Source organism: Camelus dromedarius, chromosome 3 (genome assembly GCF_036321535.1).
Source record: "Camelus dromedarius isolate mCamDro1 chromosome 3, mCamDro1.pat, whole genome shotgun sequence".
Classification (NCBI taxonomy): domain Eukaryota; kingdom Metazoa; phylum Chordata; class Mammalia; order Artiodactyla; family Camelidae; genus Camelus; species Camelus dromedarius.
Window position 1 is genome coordinate 53,385,551 of NC_087438.1, and position 24,916 is coordinate 53,410,466.

General features: G+C 42.3%; 1 protein-coding gene across 1 annotated transcript in view; it reads right to left on the reverse strand.

The window, feature by feature from the left end:
* The window catches only part of SERINC5 (serine incorporator 5), an 87,748-nt gene extending 66,163 nt beyond the window's left edge, over positions 1–21,585 (reverse strand). Inside the window, exon 1 of the mRNA XM_010975043.3 lies at positions 21,402–21,585. Within this exon, the coding sequence (XP_010973345.1) occupies positions 21,402–21,428 (27 nt within the window). The 5' untranslated portion in view covers positions 21,429–21,585. The remainder of the gene's footprint in view (positions 1–21,401) is intronic.
* Positions 21,586–24,916: the final 3,331 nt, after the last annotated feature.

A 24,916-nucleotide genomic window follows, 5' to 3' on the forward strand; every position in this document is an offset into this window, starting at 1 on the left:
GATGAAAAACGTAGTAAAGCACTTAGAACAACAACGCTGGTTACCAATATTATTCTCAGTGCCCACAAAAAGGAAACTCGGAGGCTTACAGGGCTGGGATCTGAACCCAGTTGCTCCAAAGCAACCAGCATCTCATTTTCTCAAACTCAAACCTCATGCTTAGGGAGATTTATGTGGCTGCCAGCTCTCTTCCCATTGCACAAGGAACCAATGAACCTTCTCCCAGAGGACAAGGAACCTAAGGACTCCCTTCTTGGAGGCTCAACCTGCTCCAGGAACTTGCAGCTTTAGCATCCTCAACCTGTCGACTGAGGGGAAAAAAAGGAAAAAAAAAAAGCACAACCTAAAAGTTGAGAATTATGTTTTATTCGGTGGACTTTTTGAGAACTCAAATCCAGGAGGCACCTCTCAGATCACTCTTGAGAGACTGCTCTGGAGAGGTAGGGGAGGATCCAGGATATATAGGAGTTTTATATCAAAAGATTACTGTTAATTAAAGAAAATCAGATATCTCAAGTTAAGGAATTTAGCACTTTTCTATGTGTGGGAAGGTACAAAAATCTGGGGCTCACTGAAATCACTCCTTTGACATGCACCTAGCTATCTAGAGCTAGCGTCCTGTTCTTTCCCACCTGAGTCCCCTCGGGATACACCATTGCGGGTGGTGGCAGAGGCCGCGCTCCTACTTATCTCCACCTTGAGTTCCCTCCGGATCCTCCCCACCTAGAGGGGTGGGGGGATGGGCAGCAGTAGTGGCTGATGACTTGACGGCCGCAGCATCCTTTGTTTACTGGTATGGTAGGCAATATTTTTTCACGCACAAGCTCCATCACCCAAACATTACATTTATCCAAAAAGTTACTGGGGGAGGGTGATTTATAATTACCTAAATAAAATGATAGTAACAAAGACAACCACTCCCCCATGTATGCAGCACTCACTTAAAAATACTATGATGGACTCATAAGGTGTGGACAACTTCTCTGTAACCTGTGAGATACTTACTTCTGCTATTATTGGCATTGTAAGCAACTAGAGACTGGGGTTCAAGGAAATAAATTGCTCAAGGTCACAGCTCATTAAGGGTGAGGAGAGGGCCCAAATCCAGGCGTGATTTAAAGTCAGCATTCTTAACTGCCTCACCAAACTAAATGTGGAAAAGAAAAAAAAAAAATGGTATCGGCACTTTTAAAAAACAGTAATTGTTTTAGAATATCCAATCAAAATTCATTTCCCAATTAAGTCATTGCTTAATGAATGAAAATACTGCAAAAAGAACTGGCTAGTCCTCCAAATAGCGAGGAAGTGTATTTTAGTCCTGACAAGATCATTACTCAGGAGCCCAGCTTAACTGATACATGGATGACTCCAGTTTCTACTGCCACAGTATTTATATTTTGTGATTTGTATAAACAAAATAATGTCTCATGCCTTCAACAACATCTACACTAAGGTCCTGTGTAACTTACAATTAGACCTCTGTAAATATTTAATCTCATGATCACACAAAGAAATGAGTCAACCGTCTAAGAATGACTAGACACCAGTCCCCAAACTGTAATCTCCAGTCCACTGACCCATAGTCCTACTGGATTTAAACCCCAAGATGAAAAACTGCTCCAATGCAGAGTTACTTTTTTAAAAAATTAACAGAATTGAGAGCCCAGAAATAAACCCTAACATTTAGGGTCAATTAATTTCTGATAAGTGGGCCAAGATAATTCATTGGAGGAAAAAAACAGTAAATGGTGCTGGAACTGGATATCCAAATCAAAATAATAAAGCTGGACCCTTCCTTACACCATACAGAAAAATTAAAACATGAGCTAAGACTATGAAACCCTTAAACACAGGACTAAATCTTCATGAGTATTTTTAGATATAAGCAACAAAAGAAAAAATAGATACATTGGACTATATCAAAATTAAAAATTTTTATGCTGCAAATGATACCATCAAGAAAGTGAAAAGACAACTCACAGAATGAGAGAAAATATTTGCAAATCACATCTTATAAAGAGCTGATACCTAGAATAGATAAAGACCTGTTAAAATTCAATTTGAGAAAAAAAAAAAAAAAACAATTTAGAAATGAGCAAAGGATCTGAAGAGAGATTTCTCCAAAGAAGAAATGGACAATCAGCACCTGAAAAGATGTTCCATGTCATTAGTTATTAGGAAAATGCAAATCAAAACCAAAATGAAATACCACTTCACACACTAGGATAGCTTTAATTTAAAATTAAAGAAAAAAAAAAAAAAGAAGACAGTAAGAGTCGGTGAGGATGTGGAGAAATTAGAACCTTCATACACTCCTGGTGGGAAAATAAGATGCAGCAGCCTCTTTGGAAAATTATGTGGCAGTTCCTCAAAAAGTTAAAAATACTTACCCTATGATCAAACATTTTTACTCCTAGATATAGGAGTAAAAAACTCATACACAAATGTTGATGACAGCATTACTTAAAACAGCCATAAAGTGGAAACAACACAAACAACCATCAACTGACAAGTGGGTGAGTAAAATGTGGTACTGTACAGAAAAAGAATGAAGTACTGACACATACTAGACTACAGATGAACGCTGAAAACGTGCCCAGTGACGGAAACCAGTCGTAAAAGATCACATATTGTATGGTTCATACATTCATATAAAATGTCCAGAATAGACAAACCCATAGAGTAAGTAAATTAGTAGTTGTCAGGGCTCTGAGGAAGTTTGGGGCGAGATGAGGAACAACTGTTAACGGCCAGAGGTGACAAAAATGTCCTAATATTAGATCGCAGTGATGGTCACACAACTCTGAATACACTAAAAACCATTTAACTGTACACTTTAAATGGGTACCCTACATGGTATGCGAACTGTCTCTCAAAACGATTTTTTAAAATTTCATAATTTCTTTCATTAAAAAATAATCTAATATAGTCATTTTTAGACAAATTAAGAAGTACCCAACAAATCAGGAAACCTCAAATAGCAATTTTCAAAGGTTGGACATTTCTGCTCAACAGAGAAGTAAACTCTTCGGCATTTCTCCAACTCCACTTTAAGAATAAAAATAAAAATACGAAGTTTATTGAACACCTGTTAATTTCAACAGGAATAAAGCGTCCCCAAGGGCAAATTCCCAGCACTTATGAGCTGAAACTGTTCCATGTGATGCTTAAATTACTGGTCAGCTGTAAAATGCTTTGTAAAGTTTACATCAAGTATTTCACGATCTTTCAACGTTGAGTTTTCTTAACAGACTGCACATTGGAAATGGCTGTTTCTTAGTCCTGGTGCTGCCATTTCACTAACAGTTTTCTTGTCTTGTACCAAAAACAGCCCTTTCAATACTTCCTAGTAATCTACAGCCAGCTGCAGCACTCTGACAAAGACTGACTTGACAGCCTAACTATAACCTTGGCACCCACCTTTATGGGTGGCACACTTTTTTTTTCCTAGTTCTATTCACCTCAGTACACTTTAGTCAAGAAGAGTCTACATTTACATATGTAAACTGTAAGGAGCGCAGATAAAAATAAATTACATAACATATCCTTACCAACTGTGCAACCCAGCTGCTAATTTCAGTTTCCGTCTTAACACAAAAATGAGTTAAATTTGCTATCTCTAAACCCACTTTCTAAATATACATCACACACACACACACACACACACACACACACACACACACACACACACGAGTAATATCAAAATGAAACCAGTGCCAGGAAATGCATACATGTTGAACTTCACACATTTAAGTTTGTTAAAACCTAAAGCTTGCTAAAACAAGCTTGAAAAATTTTAAAGCAACTAACACACGCTCATAAGTTCAAACAGCACAGAGCAAGGTGTCAAATGAAAAAGAAATATCCCCAACCTCCTGTTCCTACTCCAGTGCAGTAACCACTGTTGACTGTTTCTAGTATATCTTAAAAACTCCCAGAAATCCCTATGTATATACAAGCATCTACAGACATCAATACATATGTGCCTTTTCCTTCTGAAAACCATATACATGGGTTCATCATACACATACTGTTCTTTAACCCCTACTGAACACTTTTGCCTTGGACATCTCCCCTGCCTGCACACACAAATTCACCTCATTCTTTTTAACGGCAACATAGTATTCCATCATACAGAAGGCTAGCAATTTTTATTTTAAATTTGTCTACAGTATCAATGATTAAGATGTTCTATGTTTACTTCTAATACAAAAATAGTAGGAAAAATAGTAGAATTGCTAGATCCAAAAACATGGGCATATTTAATTATGATTCAAAGAGATTATGCTAATTTAAATATTCCTACAAAGGTGAATGAATATGAACCTATGATGGTATGTTTTTCTTTCACCTTGTCATCCTTGTTATATTATTTAACTTTGCCAGTCTGATTAGTAAAAAATACCTTCATCATGAATTATATTTTTAAATTAAGGGAAAGACTGAGTATCTTTCTCACAGGGTTATTAGCCATTTGCATCTTTTTCATAAACTATCTCTAACTTTTGTCCATTTTTCTATTGCGTGTCTTTTCTGTTGTTTCATAATAACACTTTTTATAAATAAAGGAAAACAGAGCTCTGTCCTATGAATCACTGTGTTATTTGTTTTGACTTTGTTTATATTCTGCTATGGACAAGTTTTTAATTTTCATGTATCAAATTCATCAATTTGGCTTATGTATCTTCTGCCACAATTAGAAAAGCCTTGACCATTTCAAGATTATTAGTTTAAAATTTTATTCATCTCTTCTTTCTGTTCCAGTACTTTTTATGGATGCAATTTTTTTTACCCAGTTTAATATGATTAAACATTAGAGCTACATATTACTTATTCTGATGTTAATAAAGAGCACGGATCAAACCTCAAAAGAAGGTATTCACTGCTTACACTCTGAGTCCTGCTGTTCCAAGGAAGAGCCCCTGCCCTCCCTATTGCAAAGAACATTTATGAACCACCACATTCTGGGCCAGTTACTGCCCCATATGGAAGATCCTAAGAAGATGCTAGTGATTACCACATTTTACACATAAGAAAACTAAAGGACAGAGCAAGGGCACACCACTGGCAAGGAGCAGAGACTACATCTCAAATCAGGCTGCCTGTCCCCAGAATCGGCTCTTAACTATTCAACTGTACCGCCTCTGGGCTAAGGACAAAAAAAAAAAGCCTAAAAATACACACCAGGAGTATGTCTAAATGAATTCTCTCACCACAAAATATGCTTTTCCGTCTCCCATCAAACACATAACTTCATCTAACTAGATTAGCTTAAGCACTTAATGTGATACTTCTGAGCAGCACTTAAACTACATCTAAAATACCACCTGCCACCTTTATGTCAAGTTTTGAGTGCACATCAGTCAAGGCGGTGCTGTGGTAGAATCATCTACCTTTCTAATTTGTGTCCTTTTTCATCTCTACAGCTGTGCACTTCTGCAAGTAGGATTCAATCTGTTTTGTAGCAGTTCGAAACTGTATGAAAAAATTATCAAGCCCCAAGCACTCCGTGGTTCTTATCTAGGCAGCACCATCCCATCCCCGGTGGCCTTGCTTATTAAGGTGAGGGCAGTGTTTTCACAAAGACTGCTGAGTGCTACTGACATCTGACTAGCTTAGCTTAGACACTAAATCTTAATGTTATCAAGCATACTAAGTACCAGCTCAGCATAGGACTCAAGAGAAAAGAACTGCTCAAATACAAACAGCATTGCCCCTGGGACACATACACTAGTTAAGACCATTGCTCCTAAATGCTGTAACTCACTTAGCTAGTTACAGCTTTGTCTTTATCTCTTCCAATAACAGCCTTAGAGAATAGATCCTTTATTTTTTGATTAGGAGCTCCCTACTTTGCTTATGGTACCTGATTTTTATTATTCTCAAAGTCTTAGATCAGAAGGGGGAATGAAAGGACAGTGCTGAGTCGAAGGGAGGAGGGGGCGTCTCCCTGAAATCTGGGATACAGTCAGACTCACAAGGAGGGCAAACGGAATAAGCCTCAGCCTCTTCCACACTCTGCCTGCGCCCTGCTTTCTCTCTGCCACGCCACAGCAGGAAGATGAAGTCAGAGACTCAGCTCTGCTAAACCTCTTACTTCCAAGTAAATATAATTCCACAACAACCCTCCCCCGCATCATAAGGAAATAATTTACTGCTTCATGCTTTTCAAAGCCTGCATGCAGCCAGGAGCCACTGCTGGGCATAGCAATTTGCATAGAGCACCTCATTGGTTAGGCTTCTGTATCTAAATGGCCTAATACCCCTCACTCAGCAACCTGCAACTTTCACAAACTACATCGCTTGGTGAGAAATAAGAAAGCACATTCTTAAAAACTGCTTCCTATTAAATCCTGTGACCCATAGATAGAGCAGAGCTTCCTGTAAAAAAATTCAAACAACTGCCTAGGAGTTTAAGAGAAGAGAGAGGACAAAAGATTTAAACTGATTTTATTACAGCAAAATACAGTGTGAAAAAAAACCAAAGTGAGATTTCAATCATAAGTTTTATGTTTAAAATCTATAGCCCTTTGTTGAACTCTTTGTTGAACTGCTCTGCAAAGACAGCAGTTGCCTTCAGAAAGTGCCCAATATTCAGCCATTCTCTCTCTTGTCAGTTACCAAACGTCTCCCGTGTACTGGGCACGGGGGCGTAGCAAAGGCCAGGGTGGCAGCCTTGCTGCACACTGATTAGCTGTGTGAACCTGGAAGGGGGGCTGAGCTCTGGGAATCTGCCTCTTCCTCAATAACATGAGAGGGTGGACATGCCACTCCCTTAAGAATTCATTTAGCTCCCGAAGATGACCATGTGACTAACCAGATTCTCCCAGCCCATAAAGTATCTGAGAATGGTAGCCCACCACCAGCAGCGACAGGCATCACTCCCATCAGAAACCTCACGGCCAGCAGCGAGACTTTCTCTAGCTTGCTGCCAACCTGAGACTTCCCAAAATGGGTCTAATTTCAAACTGTCTGACTATTAGCCTTAAAAACTATTTGGATGTGCTAGAAGTTTCAATAATTTGGCTTCCAACTGAAACTTCTCATACCCAGAGGTACAATTCCCCTTTGTCAGCATGTCCCAATTTTCAGTTTACGGTTTGGGTAGACACTGAGGATTCTCACAACCAGGAGCAGCTGCATCAACCCAACTGTGGTCCTCTATGCCCCAGAGCCAGAACCCACTTCCACCTTCTACGCTGCCTCTTCCACTATACAAAATGACCGTATTCCTCTCTAAGATCCAGGCCAGTAAGTCATTTCAGCTTTGGGAGGCTGACAGGAAGACAACTTTAAACCACAGCTCCCTAATGAAGGAGAGCTGTTTTCGAAGATAGGAAGTTGCTGTCTGTGGCGTTGTTCGCTTACTACACAGGACAATAAATCTGAGCACAATTGGGTAGGAGAGCAGAAGACCCTTCTGGCCACTTCCGGCCACTCGCTGGGAGCTGGTCCAAAGAGAGGTGGGGCAGTGGGGGGTGGTGGGGCAGCTCCTCCTTCACACAGCTAACAGGCACGCGAATCGGTCAGCCTTTCTGAAGGAGGTCTGCCCCGTCTACGGCTTCTGAGTTATGCATTTGACAGCTGGTTCCGCTATACTTGCTCTGAAAATACAAATTTGTTCCAACAGGATTGATACTGAAGGAGTTCAAAGCATCTCACCCCAAAATATCCCACTTTGGCCTATGGATTATTTTTTTGAGTTATGTGCACTTGAGAAACAACAGGTGCAAGAACACTCTGACCTTCAGTTTTCTTTCTGAAAGCAGGAGATAAAACTCCCACAGGAGAATGCCTTCCCTGAGGCAGGAAGAAAACAATTTTATCAAGGACAAGAAGCTGAGATTGAGAGATTTCTATACAAACAGACCTTGTGAAAATAATTCTTATCTTCCTTTCCCCTCCCCACATAGTTTAGTGACTTTTCCACAACTACCTCTCTCTGTTCAATCTAATATAAAAGCAAGTAGTTTTCACCATTTCTTGGGTCTTCATTTCCTTATGAAGACTCCCAAGTCACATAAAACTCATATTAAATAAATGTATGCTGTTAATCTGTCTTTGTCAGTTTAATTTTCAGACCCAGCCAGAAACCCTAAGAGGGTCAAGGAAAACTTTCTCCCCACCTACCAAGTTAGGGAACAATATGAGCATAACAGGACGTGCAATTTTGTTTGTGAGAAACATTAACTGAAGGCAGAACACTGTGCCCAAGAACTGAGCCGCAGCGGAACACATGAAATGCACACTCCCCTGATCCACGTGCAGTATGAGTCACTCCTAAAGCGCATCTGATGTTACAACTTCCTACCCAGTTTCAGATAACCCTCCGTCCACCACTTCACAACAACTCACAAGCTGCAACTATTCCAACACCTGCTTCTACAAGTAAATTTCAGGTCTTTTTAAAGGTCAAGTGCTAAATTTTTCATAATAATTATGCATCTCTTAACTATTTAACATCTGTAAAACTGTAATACTATTTTTACTGGGTTCCCCCTGCTTTTTCAATGTGTCCTGGTCAAACCTTTTGAATGCTGTGCCCCAACCTCATTTTTTACTGTGTCATCTTGCACAGTGTGATTTTTAAAAATACGTATTCACGTTGTGTTATAGGACTATTTCTAGGACTCTAGCCTAAAGTAAGAGGCATAGGCATAAAAACAATTATATAAGAGTTACTTACAATACTTTTGTGTGTGTGTGTGTGTGTGTTTTAAGAAATATGTTAAACATCTAATAAAAAGAAAATAGTGAAATAAATGTTGATACGATCAATTAAATGCAATATTGCCATTAAAATGTTCTCATTCTTATGTGAAAATTCTCATGTTATGTGAAAATAACTTAGGATATAAAACATAAAGCATGATCTATTTCATTTTAATATTAGAATGAAATAAAACAAAATACTAACAGGGTTTGTTCTATCTGGGATTACAAATGATATTTATTTTCTTCTTTATACTTTTCTGTATTTCCTAAATTTTCCATAATAACTATATTATTTTTATAAAGCAGTAAATACTGTTATAAAATTGGCTTTCATATAATGTTATTTATTTCATCATTTGCGATAAAGACTGAATCAGCGTCTAGTAGATGATCTACCCATAAGAGTTTCCATTACTAATGGTGCAATTCTGATTCTTATCCTTCTTCAAGGTGCTATATCTTAAAGTCTTTACAACATTTTAAGGAATAAAAAGACAATCAAGAAGTTAGAAAACTGGAAAATATTCAATTAATGCCCCCCCCACACACAAAAAAAAGGTAAGAAAGAACAAAGAATAGATGGGGAAATGGAAATGACCAACAATATATAGCCTGAAATTCAAACATGAATAATCACATTAAATGTAAATGATTTAAACTACCAATTAAAAGACAGAGATTGTTAGGTTAAATGAAAAAGCAGGTCTCAATGATATGCTGTTTATGAGACACATTTGTAAATATAAGACACAAATGGGTTGAAAGTTAAAAGGGTAGTATATCCAAAGACTTGAAGACAGAGTGTTACCAGAGATAAAGAGGATCATTTTATAAAAGGATCAATTCATTAAGGAGACATAACAATCCCAAATGTGTACACACCTAATAGAGTTTAAAAATATATTAAACAAAAATTGACAGAACTAAAGGGGGGAAAGACAAAAACACAATCATTTTTGGAAAATTTAACACCCTTCTCCCAGTAAATGAATTAGACCCCTCCTCTCCCTGCAAAAATCAGTAAAGATAGGGAAGATTTGCACACTAGCAACCAACCTGAACACCATACCCAATAAATGTGGAATATATGTTCTTCTCAAGAGAACACGGAACAGTCATCAAGATTTATCACATTCTGGGCCATAAAACAATAAGTTAAAAAGGAATGAATATATACAGAATGTGTTTTCTGATCATCACAAGATGGTATTTCTGAATAAATACCAAAAATACTCCTGGAAATCCTCAAATATTTGGAAAATGTTTAGAACACACTTCTAAGTAACCCATAGGTCACGGAAGAAATGACAAGAGAAATGAGAAAATATTTTGAAATTAATGATAACGAAAACAGTATATCAAAATGTGCAACATAAAATATGACTTTAAATATTTACTTTAGAGAAACAAAAAGATTTAAAATTATAGTCTAAGTTTTTGCCTTAAGAAAAAAAATCAATGAAAAGGTAGATTAAATTCAGAGGAAAATAAAGAGCAGAAATCAATGTAACAGAAAACAAATAACTGACAAAAAATTGTACCTTTCCCAAGAGTAATCAAATTGATAAATTCTTAGCTAGAGTCATGGAAAAAAGAACACAAATTACCAACATGAGGAATGACTGAGGAGACACGTATTAAGCACACTATAATTCAGAATGTAAGTTACCTTGATACAAACCACTAACAGATTTCTACGAAAGACCTGTATTTGGAAAATCCATTACATTAACCCCAATAGGGTTGAAAAATCAGGCTGTGGATGACATTATTAGGACTACCGTTTAGTAGAAGGATCAACCTGCTGGTAGTATGGAAAAATGAGCAAGTGGTGAAGAGACTAGGGAAGGGAAATCAGTTTGTAAGGCACTTCCATCTTCCTATCTCTAAGTCAACCCCTCAACACTCTGGCTTTACTTCTGAGGCTGCTGTTTGATCAAGCCACGATGGGCAGGAAGTACAGCGCTCACTAGTAGAGTTTATTATACTAGTTCCTCATAGCCTGTGCCCCACGTGGACAATGATCTCATTCAGCTTTCATTCCCATCTTTTTCTATGGGCCTTCCAGCACTGAAGAATCTGGAAAATGAAACCACATTTCTCAGAGTCCTTTACTGTTGGGGAGCTGACAATTTAGCAACACTCACAATATTTGGAAGATGAAAACAAGGTAGGGGCCAGCCTCCGGCTGCAGTGTCTGCCAAGCAAGGTCCTAGGACAGGACTGGCAATTGCAGTGGCCAGATTTGGAATCTCGGTGTTAAGCCACCAGCTGTGTGGCTGTCAAGAGGCAGTCATGGTGGTGGCAGCAGCCTGAGCTTCCAGATTTTTAGATTACTGCTTCAGTGGTGTGTTCTTAAATCCAAGAGTTCAAAAGGTGGCCCCCTGATTCTTGCTCTTCTAGTTCTTTCATTTCTTAAACAACTAATTCCCTACATTAAACCCCGTTCAGGGTGGGAAGGGATAGACCGGGATTTCAAAATTGTAAAATAGATAAACAAGATTATACTGTATAGCACAGGGAAATATACACAAGATCTTATGGTAGCTCACAGAGAAAAAAATGTGACAATGAATATATATATGTTCATGTATAACTGAAAAATTGTGCTCTACAATGGAATTTGACACAACATTGTAAAATGATTATAAATCAATTTAAAAATGTATAAAAAACAACAACAAAAAACGCCGTTCAGCTTAAAAATACCTAGTGTGGTCTCAGTTTCCTGCACTGAACCCTGACACACCTGCATCACCAATTTACAGATAACAGAGTCTTAATATTGTCTGTCATCATCCCTCTCAACAATCATAAGGAGGCAAGACACAGACTTCCCCCATTTGATGAACAAAGAAACCAAGGCTCAGAAAACTTAAAAACTGGGAACTTAAAAACTAGTGAACTTCCCAACAGTGGAGAGGCTCAAACATATCAGATGTACAATTAAGAGGGGCATTTTAAAAAGACACGTAAGGTTCAAATGGGGGAGTACAAGGGACGCCTTTTAAAGTCTCTTCCAAAAGTTTCTCTGATTCTACAATTTGTCTCATAAATCACCACACAAACAGCAAAATCTGGATCTCTCCAGAACTAGACCTGCCTCTCCAGAATCTTCCAAAGAATAAAATCACAGATTAGATTCAACAAACTGAAACAGAAAAAAGAGGGGAGGTGGGGTTGAAGGAGAAGGAAGAGAAACATCAAGGGTATGGGGGTTACCTCTGCAATAAATTTTGGTAGGTCACAGCAACTTAGAGTGAAAGAACTTTAGCATCCTGCAGTTTGGAGACAGGAAGTGTCCAAACTTCTCCACGACCCATCACAGGCCAGCTTCAAATCTGCTCGGGTATAACCTGCTCCTCCTTCACCTTGGTAACCTGTTCAGATACCTCCCTAAAATTAACTCCAAACCACATTGCACTGAAATCCCCAGATCCCCCACTAGTTACTGGACCTCCCCTTCCATTGCCACGGTTCTTCAAACCTAATAACCAACCCTTCCTGGTTTCACTTTGTCAGCTCCCCTCTACTCCCCAACTCACAGTGCTGGAGCTTCTGCTCCCTGGAAACCAAGGCTGTCAAACCCCTCACCCTAGAATTCTTAGTTTCCCTCTCACTAACTTTAGTAAGAAGAACTTGACCAAGCCAGCAGTTTCCCCCAGCTCCTAGGCCCTCCCACCCCTAGGCTCTTTCTCCTCCAGGCAGGAGGTACCCTCACTTAATCCTCAGTTAATTTTCTTTCTTTCCTGTTTGCTACAGGAAATGTCTGCCTTTTAAATGTAGATGTCTCCACTGTTGGTCTTTCCCTTCTGAGGCTACATCTGGGTTTTTTCCCAGATCAGAAGATTCCTTTGAGAAGCTGAGAAATGGTAAGGACCCTCTTCTAGGAAAAGCGTTCAGAATACACACGGGTATGACTGCAGGGCTGCCTGGAACCCCTAGAGACCATTCCCGGGGACCCAGCTCTCCACATGCTCCCCTGGGTAGGCCCATCCCCCACCGAGCCCCCCCCGCCCCCCGCTTCCTTCCCTTTCTCAGGCATGAAAGGTCTGAAGCTGAGGTACACCAACCTCCATCAGCCCCCCGCAGAAATCTTATACTCAACGACATCCAACATCAATCCTCCAGTTGTTCCCAAGCTTTAATGTCAAGCCTAGTTGCTGCCTTTGGTCTATATTACACTAGGTACTCAGTGAAGATCTATCAATTGACATATTGCTTTAAGGGTTGTTAGCTTTTTTTTTTAAAATAGCAAATGAAATAAGTCAACAACACCCTAGGGTCCTTAGGAATAATGCTACCAAAGCCGAAAAAAATTCATGATGACATAGAGTCTTATTACAGAGAACAGTTTCATTACTATGGTTACAAAATACTGTCGTTTGAGATCACCACCGGAGGAGTTCAATAAGCAGGGAGTCACGAACAAAAGACTGAACTCTTCCCCAGTTTTGGTGAACTGCACATGCTAAGGATCAGAGCATTAGGTGACTCAGCCCTCCGTTAAATTACTGAGAACAGAAACTGGAAAATAAATCCCAAAAGGACCTCGTGGGCTTTGTTTCAAAGTACAGTTGGCCAGTTTATAAAAAACTATACTTAAACAAACATTAATCTGGTTTTCCATCTCTCCCAGTTATCTTTGCATAAATAAGATTTAAGGGGTTGTGTTATGTGTTTTTCCTACTTTTGTTTTGACTAGACAGTTTTCATGAGGGGGAAAATGCTGTCTAATCACTATATACTTTAACCTTACTTCAGACCCACAAATTGTTTCAGAATTTATTCTGTGATAAAAACTCACCCTAAATAAGTTTTTCCATAACAGCTGTTTTCCTTACACATCAGCTCAACTTTAATCTCCCAAGGCAAACTACAGAAGAAAAGCCAAAAGTAAAATCCTGTTTCCTTTAAAATTCAAACAGATGTTTGATGTAATCAAACCAACCCACTATTTGAATTTCCTACCCACACGCTACACTGACCCCCAGATTATGTTCTAAAATCTTTTAAAATATCATTAATACACAAGTGAGAAAAGAAGACATCCCCAGTGGAAAGGTTTTAAAATGCATTTTAACAAGGGTTGCAAAAGCTGATGTACTTTGGAAAACCTGATCATTAGGGACAATCAAGGTGGTTTAGGTGAGTAACTTGATCGATACTGCCCCCAGCATCCAATCTCAATCCTAAATTCAACTAACAAGAGCAATACAGAATGACAATTCGCTAGCAATGCTGCTTAACTTAGGACACTGAGAGAACAATTACGATGAAAGACACGGAAAGAAGCTTAGTCAAAGATAAAATGCAGTTGTGTCCAATGGCTAGTTCTGCAGACATACCGTGTTATATGAGGACTTCCTTTTTAACGTCAAATTATCATAGATGAACTGGCCACATTCTGCTGTGAAATACAAACAGCCGATGCCATCATTACTGCTCTATCCTTTCTAGGGCTTCTAAATGGCACTCGACATTAAAACACCTGGGAAACTGAAAAGTAAGCTTCCAAGTCTCACAGCTGACTCACTCCCAGATATTCAATATCTCTGGGAAATCTAGAGGCAATGTTCATACAGAAAACAGGGGTGGGAAGCAAGCACTGGGGAAGGAGGTGTTACCTTTTATCTCATCAGCAGAGAGATGAGTCAGAGGTTGCCTTCTACTCCCTACAGACAGGCCCTCCCGCACGCAGCCCTCCCAGCAGAGCAAATCCCATTCAGACTTGCCACAGCCCAAAGCTATTTGTCAGCTCGCCCAGGTCAGCTATAAAGCTGCCCAAGAAAACAAATCTGCCTAAGCAAACTTCAAGTTGATTCTCTACCTACAGTGGCAACCTTCACTCTCTTTACTGTTCAAGATCACTGACAGACATCTTTCCAACAACCTGAACTTGGCTAACTACACAGAGATACTCCAAACCACTCTCTCTCTTGCAGCTCCCCAGGGAGCCTCATGAGCCAACAATTCAACGTCAGCCGAATCACCACCTTTGTCAGTAGGCAGAGCAATGATGTAGCCATTTGACTGCATCTTGCCAGCATTTTGTAAAATGAATAGAAAAATAAAACCGCCAATACTAGTGACAAGCACAGGACTCAAACTTAATGCAACTGAAACACAGACGAGCACCTTCATACAGCAGGAAAATGGTGACTCAAATACCATCCATTCGTGTAAGTGACTGTAAAAAAAAAAAAAGGCCCAAGTTAAAGATGCTGAAAATGGTTGAACTATATTGTCAATGGCATCTAAAGGGAGTGAAGTTAGGATTTCCTTCATTATTTTCAGTCTTTTGGGAATTGAAACACACACACACACACACACACACACACACACTATTAACACATAAGCCTATTAACTGACTTTCACATATTTACTTTTACTTAACACCTCTGGAAAAACTGCCATGTTTAAAGGGAGAGGACTACCTACATCTGAGTGTAAGCCCAGAAAACACAGCTGCAAATGAGTGGCTGATGCCCTTGAAAAACCCGCTTGGCCACCCCATAATTCAGCAAAAAGAGTAGAATCAAACATAGCACTTACAACATAATCCCAACTCTGCAAAGTAAAATCACATATATTAAGTGTGAGTGACTGTTATAAAATATCAATATATGGTTCTCTCTGGGTGATGACATGTATTTCACAAATACCCCCAAACTGTCCAAAAAAGCATCAGTCATGGAAAGAATGAACCTTTGTGCCTGGATCCCTTCCAAGGGTGGAAGCAACAAGTGATGTAATAAGGACTTAACATTCCTAATCACTATAAACAAAGAGCTGCTGGGGGTGGGGAGGGAGAGTTTTGTAACCAAAAAACACTCAACAGGGGGTTCAGCTAGGTCATACTATGTACTCTGTCTAGGAGGAGAGAGAAGACGCATTCATGCAGCAACCAGGAGACGATTCTAGTACATCATATGACCAAGTACTAGGTGGTGCGGACAGGTCTGGGTGCAAGATCTACGTGAACTCTCAAAGTAAAGGGAAGGTCATTACTGAGGAAAATACTTCTTGAGCTTGGACTTGAAAGCAGAAAATTGAGTTGTATAAAGAAAAAGGAAGGACATCTCAGGGAAATCAGTACCTTTATGTGGTGTGTAATTTACTTTCTAAAGAAGTCTTTGTGGACAGTGTGTGTCTGTCTGTGTGTCTGTTTTAAGCTACCATCTAGAGATGATCAGATGCCCTGATGACGAAGTCCCATTCCAACTAACACTTAACAGAGGCTACACTCTAAAAGCATCCTGCTTAGGCTTTGGTTACCTCTGACACTGATGACCCCAGGTTTTGTTAATCAGCATAATGACGAGAAATGGTGAAAACTCCAAGAACTCTCAGCACGTAGCAATTCTGCCCAAACGCCCATGTGAGGAGATCTGACCAAACTTTATCATGGCTTCTAAGCAGCCTAAGGCTGCATGCCTGGATGACCCCACTGCCTTCTGCCTTTTGAGTTTTCTGGAAAAGCTCCAGGCTGTAAAAAGAAATGTGTTTGTTGGAGCCAAGACCTAAGATGGGCCCAGACCATCCTTTCTTAAGAGCATTTACTAAGGCTTACAACTGTGACTCCTTCTGCCCCTGAGAAGAGGGACAGATATACAGGTTTCCTACAACTCTGGAGTGCCTTTCTCAAGGATGGAAATGCCATTTCTTTGCAATGTAATCATCAGGACAGAGTCTAACTCTCTAGCTAGCAGACCCAGCTGGCTTCATCACATACACCCGAGCCGAACACCTCTCTGTACCATTACACCTCATTTCCCTCACTCTACTTGGGCTCCCTCCCTCCTCTACCCTTTAAAACTCCCAGTGACCTGTGCACATCAGAACGAAGCTTGGCTCTTTTCTATTGTTAGTGAGTGGTTATGGAATAAAATCTGTTTTCATTGCTTTAACTAATGTCTGGCTTTATTATCTTCGACAACGGATTGTCCCTGGTGGCATTCTGTGGCTTTGTCATTGAACAAATGTTAGAAATGGGCTTCCACTGGGGAAAAACTCAGGGATCAAGTAATACAATCTGGCTGGAAACACCCTGGGCTGGGCATTCCTGCCATTTCATGAACTGGCTACAAGGACAGAGTGGGTCGTCTGCCTGAGAGAGGTGAAGTGGGCTTGATCCATCCCCTAGGTCCTGCTGTTCCTGCAGTCTTGGTCAAGTTCTGCCTTCTAGAAGGTTGTCACAGCTGCCTCACGTGAACATTCCAGCTGTGTGTCGGAGCACCGAGGGCAAATTTGTGAAGCCATAAATCAGGCTGCAGGACTCTTCCGTGCCTGACTGCCCGCCTGCAGATGAGTGGCCACACAAGTGGCTGAATCTGGCCTGAGACATGCTGTCTTTATAACCTGGACCAGGCTGTGGGGAAGAAGCTAAGCCTCACCCACCCATAAGTCCTGGCAACCACCAACATCTACCAAGACAGCCTCACAGCTGTGTATCCCAAAACTGCCTTAGGGCCATTGCAACAACAATGAGCAACAGTCCCGCATCCTGTATTTATACTGTAACAAGAATAATAAGGAATCGCAGTCTCTCAGAGCTCCAACTCGAGTCAGGAGGACCAAAGTTGAAGGCCTGGCTCCACCACCATGTAACATTAATCAAGTTAATTTACTTCTCTGCACATCAGTGGCCTCACCTGTGAAAGGAGGCCAATTAGGACATTACCTACCCCATAGGGTTGTTGTGAAGAATGCATGATACAATGTATGTTAAAAACAGCACACTTGTGGGCATGAAATAAACTTCAACTATTGTCATTATTATCATTAATGCTTACACTTGCCCGGAATAAACCCTGACAAGCCTTATTCTCAAGCTGCCTTGAAAGGGGTGTCTAGATTTTCTAATCACACATCTCATTTCACCTATACAGGGTGTCCTGTCATTTTCTGTAGCTTTCCCCACACTTCCAGACCCAACTAGCCTTTAAGTTGCAGGAGAGCAAGGAGGCTCTGTGTTTATCACCCCGTGCCCAGGGGCCTGGGAACAGTGCTGGGTTCCCAGGTGTTCAGTGACCACTCTCCTGTAATCTCTGCTTCCATTAGCATCCATTAGCCAACAGCCCAAGCAAAGTCTAAGTGTATATCACAGTCACTGCAAAGATAAAATGACCTGGAAACTATCCAAGTGCAGGTAGGTAATAGCCTCTAAGATTTTGGGGGTTCCTTATTCTGTGCCAAACCCTGTACTAGAGACTTTTTGTCTGTTATCACATGTAATCCTCATAATAACTCCAGGAAGGATTATCACACCCATTCAACAGATGAGGAAAAACTGAGGTTGACAGAGGCTAAGTAACATGTGCACAGTCACACCAGCCCTCAGTGTCCCGATTTCCCAATTTGAACCCAGACCTGAGCCCAGGCTCTTTTCTCGGTTACACATTGCTTCTAATGTTCTCAGTTAAAGTCTCCAAAATTTCTATCTCCAACATTAAACTTCTCCCGGCTTAAATATCCAACCAGTTATTTGCCATCTCCATTTAATTTATAATAGGCATCTCATATGTAACAAAGCCAAAAGAAAACTATGGGTTTCCCTTGCCAAATGTCCTCCTCCCGTCAAGCCCCCCACCTCACCTCAGTAAATGGCACCACCATGTATCCAGTTGCTCAGGCCATAAACAGAATCTCCCTCATTCTCACACCCCACTACTAACCCATGCACAAGTCCAGCTCTACCTCTAAAATATGCCCAGAAGCCAACAACATCCCACTGTAAGCACTACCACGGCCTAAATTAAGGTACCACACTCCTTCCTGGCTGATGGCAACAGCAGACTGCCAGGATTCCAGCACCATCAGAAAGGAGTTTGGTTCACTGCTGAAGCCTGCAACACTGCTCTAGCCCAGGAGGAGGCAGTCAGAAATATTCACTGATCGGGGTGGGGGATGGTGTTTGGCTCAAGTGGTAGAGAGCATGCTTAACATACACAAGGTCTTGGGTTCAATCCTCAGTGCCTCCCTCTAAAAATAAGTAAGTAAATTTAATTACTTCCCCTCCAAAAAAATTAATAAAATTTTTTAATTGAAAAAAAGTTCACTGAATGGACAGCTCTGACTGTTCTCCCTGCCTCCACTCTAGTCCCTGATACAGTCAAGTCAGAGCACCCAAAGTGATCTGCTGCCTGTAAGTCAAACCACAGTTTTCACCAGCTTAAAATCCTCCAACAGCCTCTCAATGAAACAGGAATAAAAACCCTAACTCCCACGGTGACTGACAGTCCCTGGTCAAATTTCCCACTTCTCTTACCTCATCTATGACACTCTAGCCACCCTGGACTCACTTCTATTCCTCAAACACCCTGGAAAGCTCCTTATCCTACCCCTGACAGGGGCACCTCTCCTCCTAGATCAGTCTCAGTTCCACAAGCATCTTCCCAGACTTCCCCAACAACCCTATCCAAAGCAGCTGTGCCACCAGGACCTGTTACAGTACCAGTACTCACTGTTTCACTGTTTACATGCTATGAAATGCTGCCCTCCTCCACCAGCCCAACAACTAAACTGACCACTGAGGGCAGAGGAGATGCTTGTCTAGTTCACTGCCACATCTCCAGCTCTTGGCACATAGTAAGTAGGTGCTGTGATATTGCAATATAATCAGAAATATATACTTGGTCTTTGTCCCAGGTATAGGAGGCCCAGGAGTCTGGTGATTGGCAGCTGAAGACTGGGGAGTGGGGGGCCGGGGCAGTTTTGTGGGATTATACACTCAACCTGTGGGATACTAACTCCAAGTAGTGTGAGAATTAAATCAAATTGCTGTATATCCAATTAGTATCTGGAGAGTTGGGAAATTGATTGGTGGGAGGGGAAAAAAAAACCCAAAAAACAAAAAAATCAAACCCCCATACATTTATGTCAGAAGTGCTGTAAGTAAAAATTCACAGGTGCTGAAAAATTTTTTTTCTTAAGGTTTCCTAGACTCAGATAGCTTCTGACAGTGCTGTGTTTTTTTAAATGTAAATTTCTTAACAGCCCCATCCACTTGAAAGCATATGGTCATCACCCCCTCCCTGGGTTGAGACCCACCACAGTGAAGCCTCAAGCAGTCCAGAAGAAAGCAGAAGTTAACTTTCCTGTGATGAACAGCCAGGATTTGGTTCTTTCCAAAGTCCTGAGAAGGGGATTTTAGAAACAAGTCATTAAATCCTGCCAAGATATCAACCATACCAATAATTCTTTTACAAGACCCACTTGAGTACTGGCAATATTTTCAGAGCTCTAAATTAGCTGCTAGGAGCCACAAAAAGCCTCCAGGGGCTTTCAAGGGACTGGAGGACAGGTGCCCCGAACTATCCGTAATGTTATCACTATACAATGAAGCGTCACATCAAATTGGAACTCTCTCAAAACAACAATAAAGGATTTGCAAAGCTTTCTTGAGATTCCTAACATTCTGAAAATAGCCTTTTCAGGTCCACCCTGGTCTCCAAAGCCTTGAGAAAGTGTTAAGCGCCCTCTCTATCGCCCTGCTTAACTCTGGGCAAGTCATTCTACCTCAAAGTTAAAAACCTCAATTTCCTCATCTCTGAAAAGGCCAGCTTGAATGTATGCCAAGTACAGTATTAGACCTCAAAAACCAAGTAATAACTTCACATGGCCACTCAAAAGAGGACAGATTATCTTCTAGTATAATTGGCGGGTTACAGAAACCCACAGCTTAACCCCTGCATCACTTACAGACTGGCCTCGATTGTAGCAAAGCTGAAATGTATTAGGAAGCAAGAACAGCCCGGTACCTGAACGCCCTCCGGAGTTAGACTCATTTGCGAAAACGCACCAGTGAAACTCAGTACAGAAATGCTGATCATTAATATGGCTAGGAAAGAGGGAGCGCGACGTCCGCAAGGTTTTACCTACTTTTTTTCTAACTGTGCAGGAAGGAGTGAAATCAGCATTAAAGGGTTAAAACCTACTAATTCTGCCCTGATGCACTACTAACCAGTAGACGCCGCCTATCGCAAGCGGACGTGTGCTTTCAAATATCAAGAGTTTAACAGGCGAGAGTTACAAAACAGGTTCAGGCAAGTTTAGGTGAAAGGAGGGACAGGAAGGCTCACGCTCTACCCAGGCAGCCAAGTATCTGTCCAGCCAGGGTTGGGTCGGGAAACTCAGGAAGCGGAGCTGAGATTTCCCCGCGCCCAGACCTGAGCACTGTGATTTGGAAAACAGGCTTCTAGACGTTTTCGAAGGAACAGAGCCAATGCTCTAGAGCCTTGCGAGATGTCAAGCGCAACCTGCCTGGGCCATACGACCCGAGTTTCGTTCAGGAAGAGGAGACATTGCCCAAACCCACGTCTTTTCCTGGGTACATCGGGATGGCAAAGCCGGGGGGCTACGGAGCTCAGCAACGCACACTCATACTCCGGAGGAGCCGACACGCTCCAGAAAGCAGTCGAGATCCTCTGCTCAAGCCCTGCATGCCTCTCCCTAAGTGACGTTCCTAAGACCTAACGCCTCTAGGGCTTCCCCGTGTCCCTCCGCCTGCCCGCGGCACAGGGTTTCCCCGACGGCTGAGCGCTGCGCTGGGGCCTGAGTCACTCACCCGGGCGGCCCGTAGTCACTCGCCCCAGTTTTGGCGGCGGCGCTGTGGAGCGCACCCCGGGCAGCCTGCGGTGCCTAGGCTCCTGGCCGGCTCTCCTATCTGTCTCCCCCTCGCTCACCTGGCCCGCACAGCACTGCGCCGACATCACGACAGCCGACCACCACGGGCGCGTTCGCCTGCTCCCAGCTTCCCTCCGGCCCTCCTGGCTCCCTCCGGCCTCGAGCGTCCCTCTCCGAACTCACTCACGCCTCCACACTGCGTAGCCCCAGCTGAGCGCGAGGCACCGCGGCCTGGGTGAAAACAACCGCGGCCAAACCCCGCCCCGCCGCGGCCCCGCCCCGCCCGCCCCCTCGAGCCGCGCCCGCCCCTTCCCGGGCGCCGCGCCGGGGAGCAGGCTCCTCCTGGGCTCTCACTTCCGCTGGCGTCAGGCGGCTGGCAGTGGTGATAACTTCCCGGTGCTGCGCTGGACTGCGAAGTCCGCCCGTCGATGGGCCGGCCCGGCCCGGCCCGGCTTGGCCCGGCAGTGCCGGATTCCTTAGCCGGAGGTCCCAGGCCGAGGAGGGCGCGGCGCCCCTCATCCCCGGCTCTGGCGAAAGAGCTGGTTACCGACTCCAGAGAAGCTTGGAGTCATTAGTGAGCTGTTCCGAGTGCCCTGCACTGAACCGGCGCAGTGGGGACCTCCGGGTGCTAGTCTGTGCTCTGCGCTCTGCCTCTCGCCAAACTGTGGTATCCACGGGATCCCTGTTTTCCGAAATCCCTTAATCTCCCTCATTTGCCAAAAAAAACTTAACTTTTGGAAAAATTCCCTCTGCCCACACTTCTTCGAATTCCTGGGCACTTGGGATATTCTGCCAGACATGTTCTGCCTGACGTTACCCCAGCATTTTGGGAGGTCCCGGGGAAGCCCTTTCTGTGCTTTCCTGGATATTGGTCTATGTTCCAACCTCTCCTCTCCAACCCTGAAGACGGATTCCGGCCCAAGGACTCAGTTTGCATTTCTGTTTCCCCTCATCCGACTCCGCTACAAAAGGGTCCCCAATATTTGTTCCATGCGGAAGGCAGAGGGCGCCCATAGTTTTTCTCCCTACCCAAATCTGCTCTCATCACGGCCACTTCCCCAGTAAGCGGAATTTACGCAAGCGCAGACGTTGCTCCAGATCCTTTTACTCCTTAAAGTAAACATTCCTGTACATATTTTAGAAATGAGGCATATGAAGCCAAGACACGTTAAATAACTTGCCCAAAGCTTAACAGCAAAGCTGAAGAAGCAATACTGGGGTTGACTTGACCTTGAGCTTTTGGCAAAGCAGTGTCTTTGGGAGCAGTTTAGGAGGTGGACACTAAGAGGAAAGTCACATGGGAACCAGTCCTTGGGTTATGAGCTGCACAGAATCTCCTATAATCGAGACAGGCTGGCCCCTGGGATCCCTTACCACAGTGCTTGCACGTGGACAAATGGCTCCTTGAGCAACAGGATACAAAGAAATCCTAAGTGACTAAAAGTAACTGGAAGCATGCACAAACAGTTGGGGCAATTTTGAGCAACAGGATACAAAAAGGCCACAAACAAACTACAAGTGTTTGAAATGCCCTGAGCAAAAGCAGGGTACTGCACATGATCCCTGTACACCAAGGGGGTGGAGAGACCACCTAAGAAATTCCTGCCAAACCCACAGATCCACCCTCATTGTTACCCCATTTAAGGACCCAGACAACTTCCCTCCAAAGCAAGCAAGGATACCTATTTCTCGCCTTTGCTCCCTGGTGCTGCAGCTAAGCCCCAATTAAGCCTTGTCTGAATTCTCACCTTGCCTGTTATCAATTTCTATTGATTAAAGAGTCCAAGGGCCAGGTCGGTAACAAAAAAATCTCCTAGAATCTCAGGTGCAAGCATTTAGAGGAAGAGAAATAATGGAGCAGGCCCTACTCAAGCCATGGAAAGTAATGATAGTTGGTGCTAACTAAAATTTTTAAAATAGTAATAAAATAATAATAATTAAAAAACCCCAGCATAAACAGTGCCAGACCACTACAGCCACCTGCTCGGTGGCGGCCTGTGACTCATCAGAAGCCGAGGATCTCACAAAGACTGTCTAGTGAGGTTCATTCAAGTGGTCACTCTGGCCTCACTTCTCGCCGTGGGAGACTACTTGGGTGCCAAGAGTTTTCAACCCGCTGGGAAGAGCCAGGCAGCTTCTGGGGAAAGGGAAGATGTGACTCCTACACAAGTTTGAGCCAGGTGGGACCATGAGGTCTCCTCATCTTTTAGGGAAATTGAGGCTTAGGAAGATGAGAACCCTCACCAGGTGCCACTGGATTACAGGCTGGTAGTAGGATCCACGTCTCCTGAAACCTGTGCTCTTTTTGCCAAATCACTGTCAGTGTGGGAGGACTCAGTGACTATATTAACATTAGCCTTGAAAAGAGAGAACATGACTTAATAACCGGAAGATTTGTAGACTTTGCCCACAGTACCCAAAAAGCCTGAGCTTCTAGAGCCATAAAGTTGTAAATTTTAACTCCACCAAGAACTGGCTGGGTGACCTCTGGGCCTCAGTTTTATCATCTGCAAAACTAGGACCAATGGTGCGTTAAACTCACTCCTACAGACCATGCAGTACAGGGACTGGCCTTCATAAGCACTGACTAAATAGTTGCCCTGAGGAGTATTAATAAACGGATTAAAAAGATGTTAAGAAATAATCTATACAGGCTGATTCCTTCTCCCTGCTGGAATAACTCAAAGGAATGTGGGGATTGTCAACTGAAAGAAAAACGCACAACGTAAAAGTTGTGAACTAAGTTTTATTAGGGGACCTTACTGTGAAGCATATCCCAGGAGACAGCCTCTCAGGGAGCTCTGAGGAACTTCTGCAAAGAGATTAGGGAAGAGCCAGGATATATATGAAATTTTTACTGGAAAAAAAAAACAAACATGTAGTCAAACATAAAAAGATTACTGCTAATCACAAAGAACAGACATCTCAAGTTAATTGTTTTAAGACTTTTCTGTGAATGGGAAGATGGAAGAATCATGAAATTATTCCTTAGATATGCATCTTAACTATCCAGGGACAAAAAGAAGAATGCTTCCTGTTTTCTTCCAGCCTGATGTCCTTTCAGGGCGCACTGTCACTGGGCTGCATCAGTGGCTGATGGCTTGTTCCCTGTAGAACTAAAATAGTTGGCAACACTCTTTTCTTTACACCAGGTCTGAAGGTTTACTCCTTTCCTGGCTCTGAGGTTACTGTTTAAGGTCTGGTAAGTAGCATCCCTTGCATCTGTGGTCATTAACAAGAATAGAGTTCATGTCAGCAGACATAACATAAAACAGTGGCACCTTAATTTTATTTTAAGTACTCTGCAGGCCTTTTCAAGAAAGATAGTTGTACAAGGTATTCCTAACATGTAGGTAATTTTACAGACCATTTCTTTTGATGTGGATTTTTTAGGAACAAGCAGTAACAGACCTGCTTCAAAAAGACTGTAGCTCTTGGCAGACTGTGTGAAATATTTCCCCCACAAAAATGTTCTAAAATTAACTAAATTCACTCCTTGTATACAATTTAATCATACATGTTTATATATACGACATATTATAAATAGTCAGCTTATAATTTGCTTTTTTCCCCT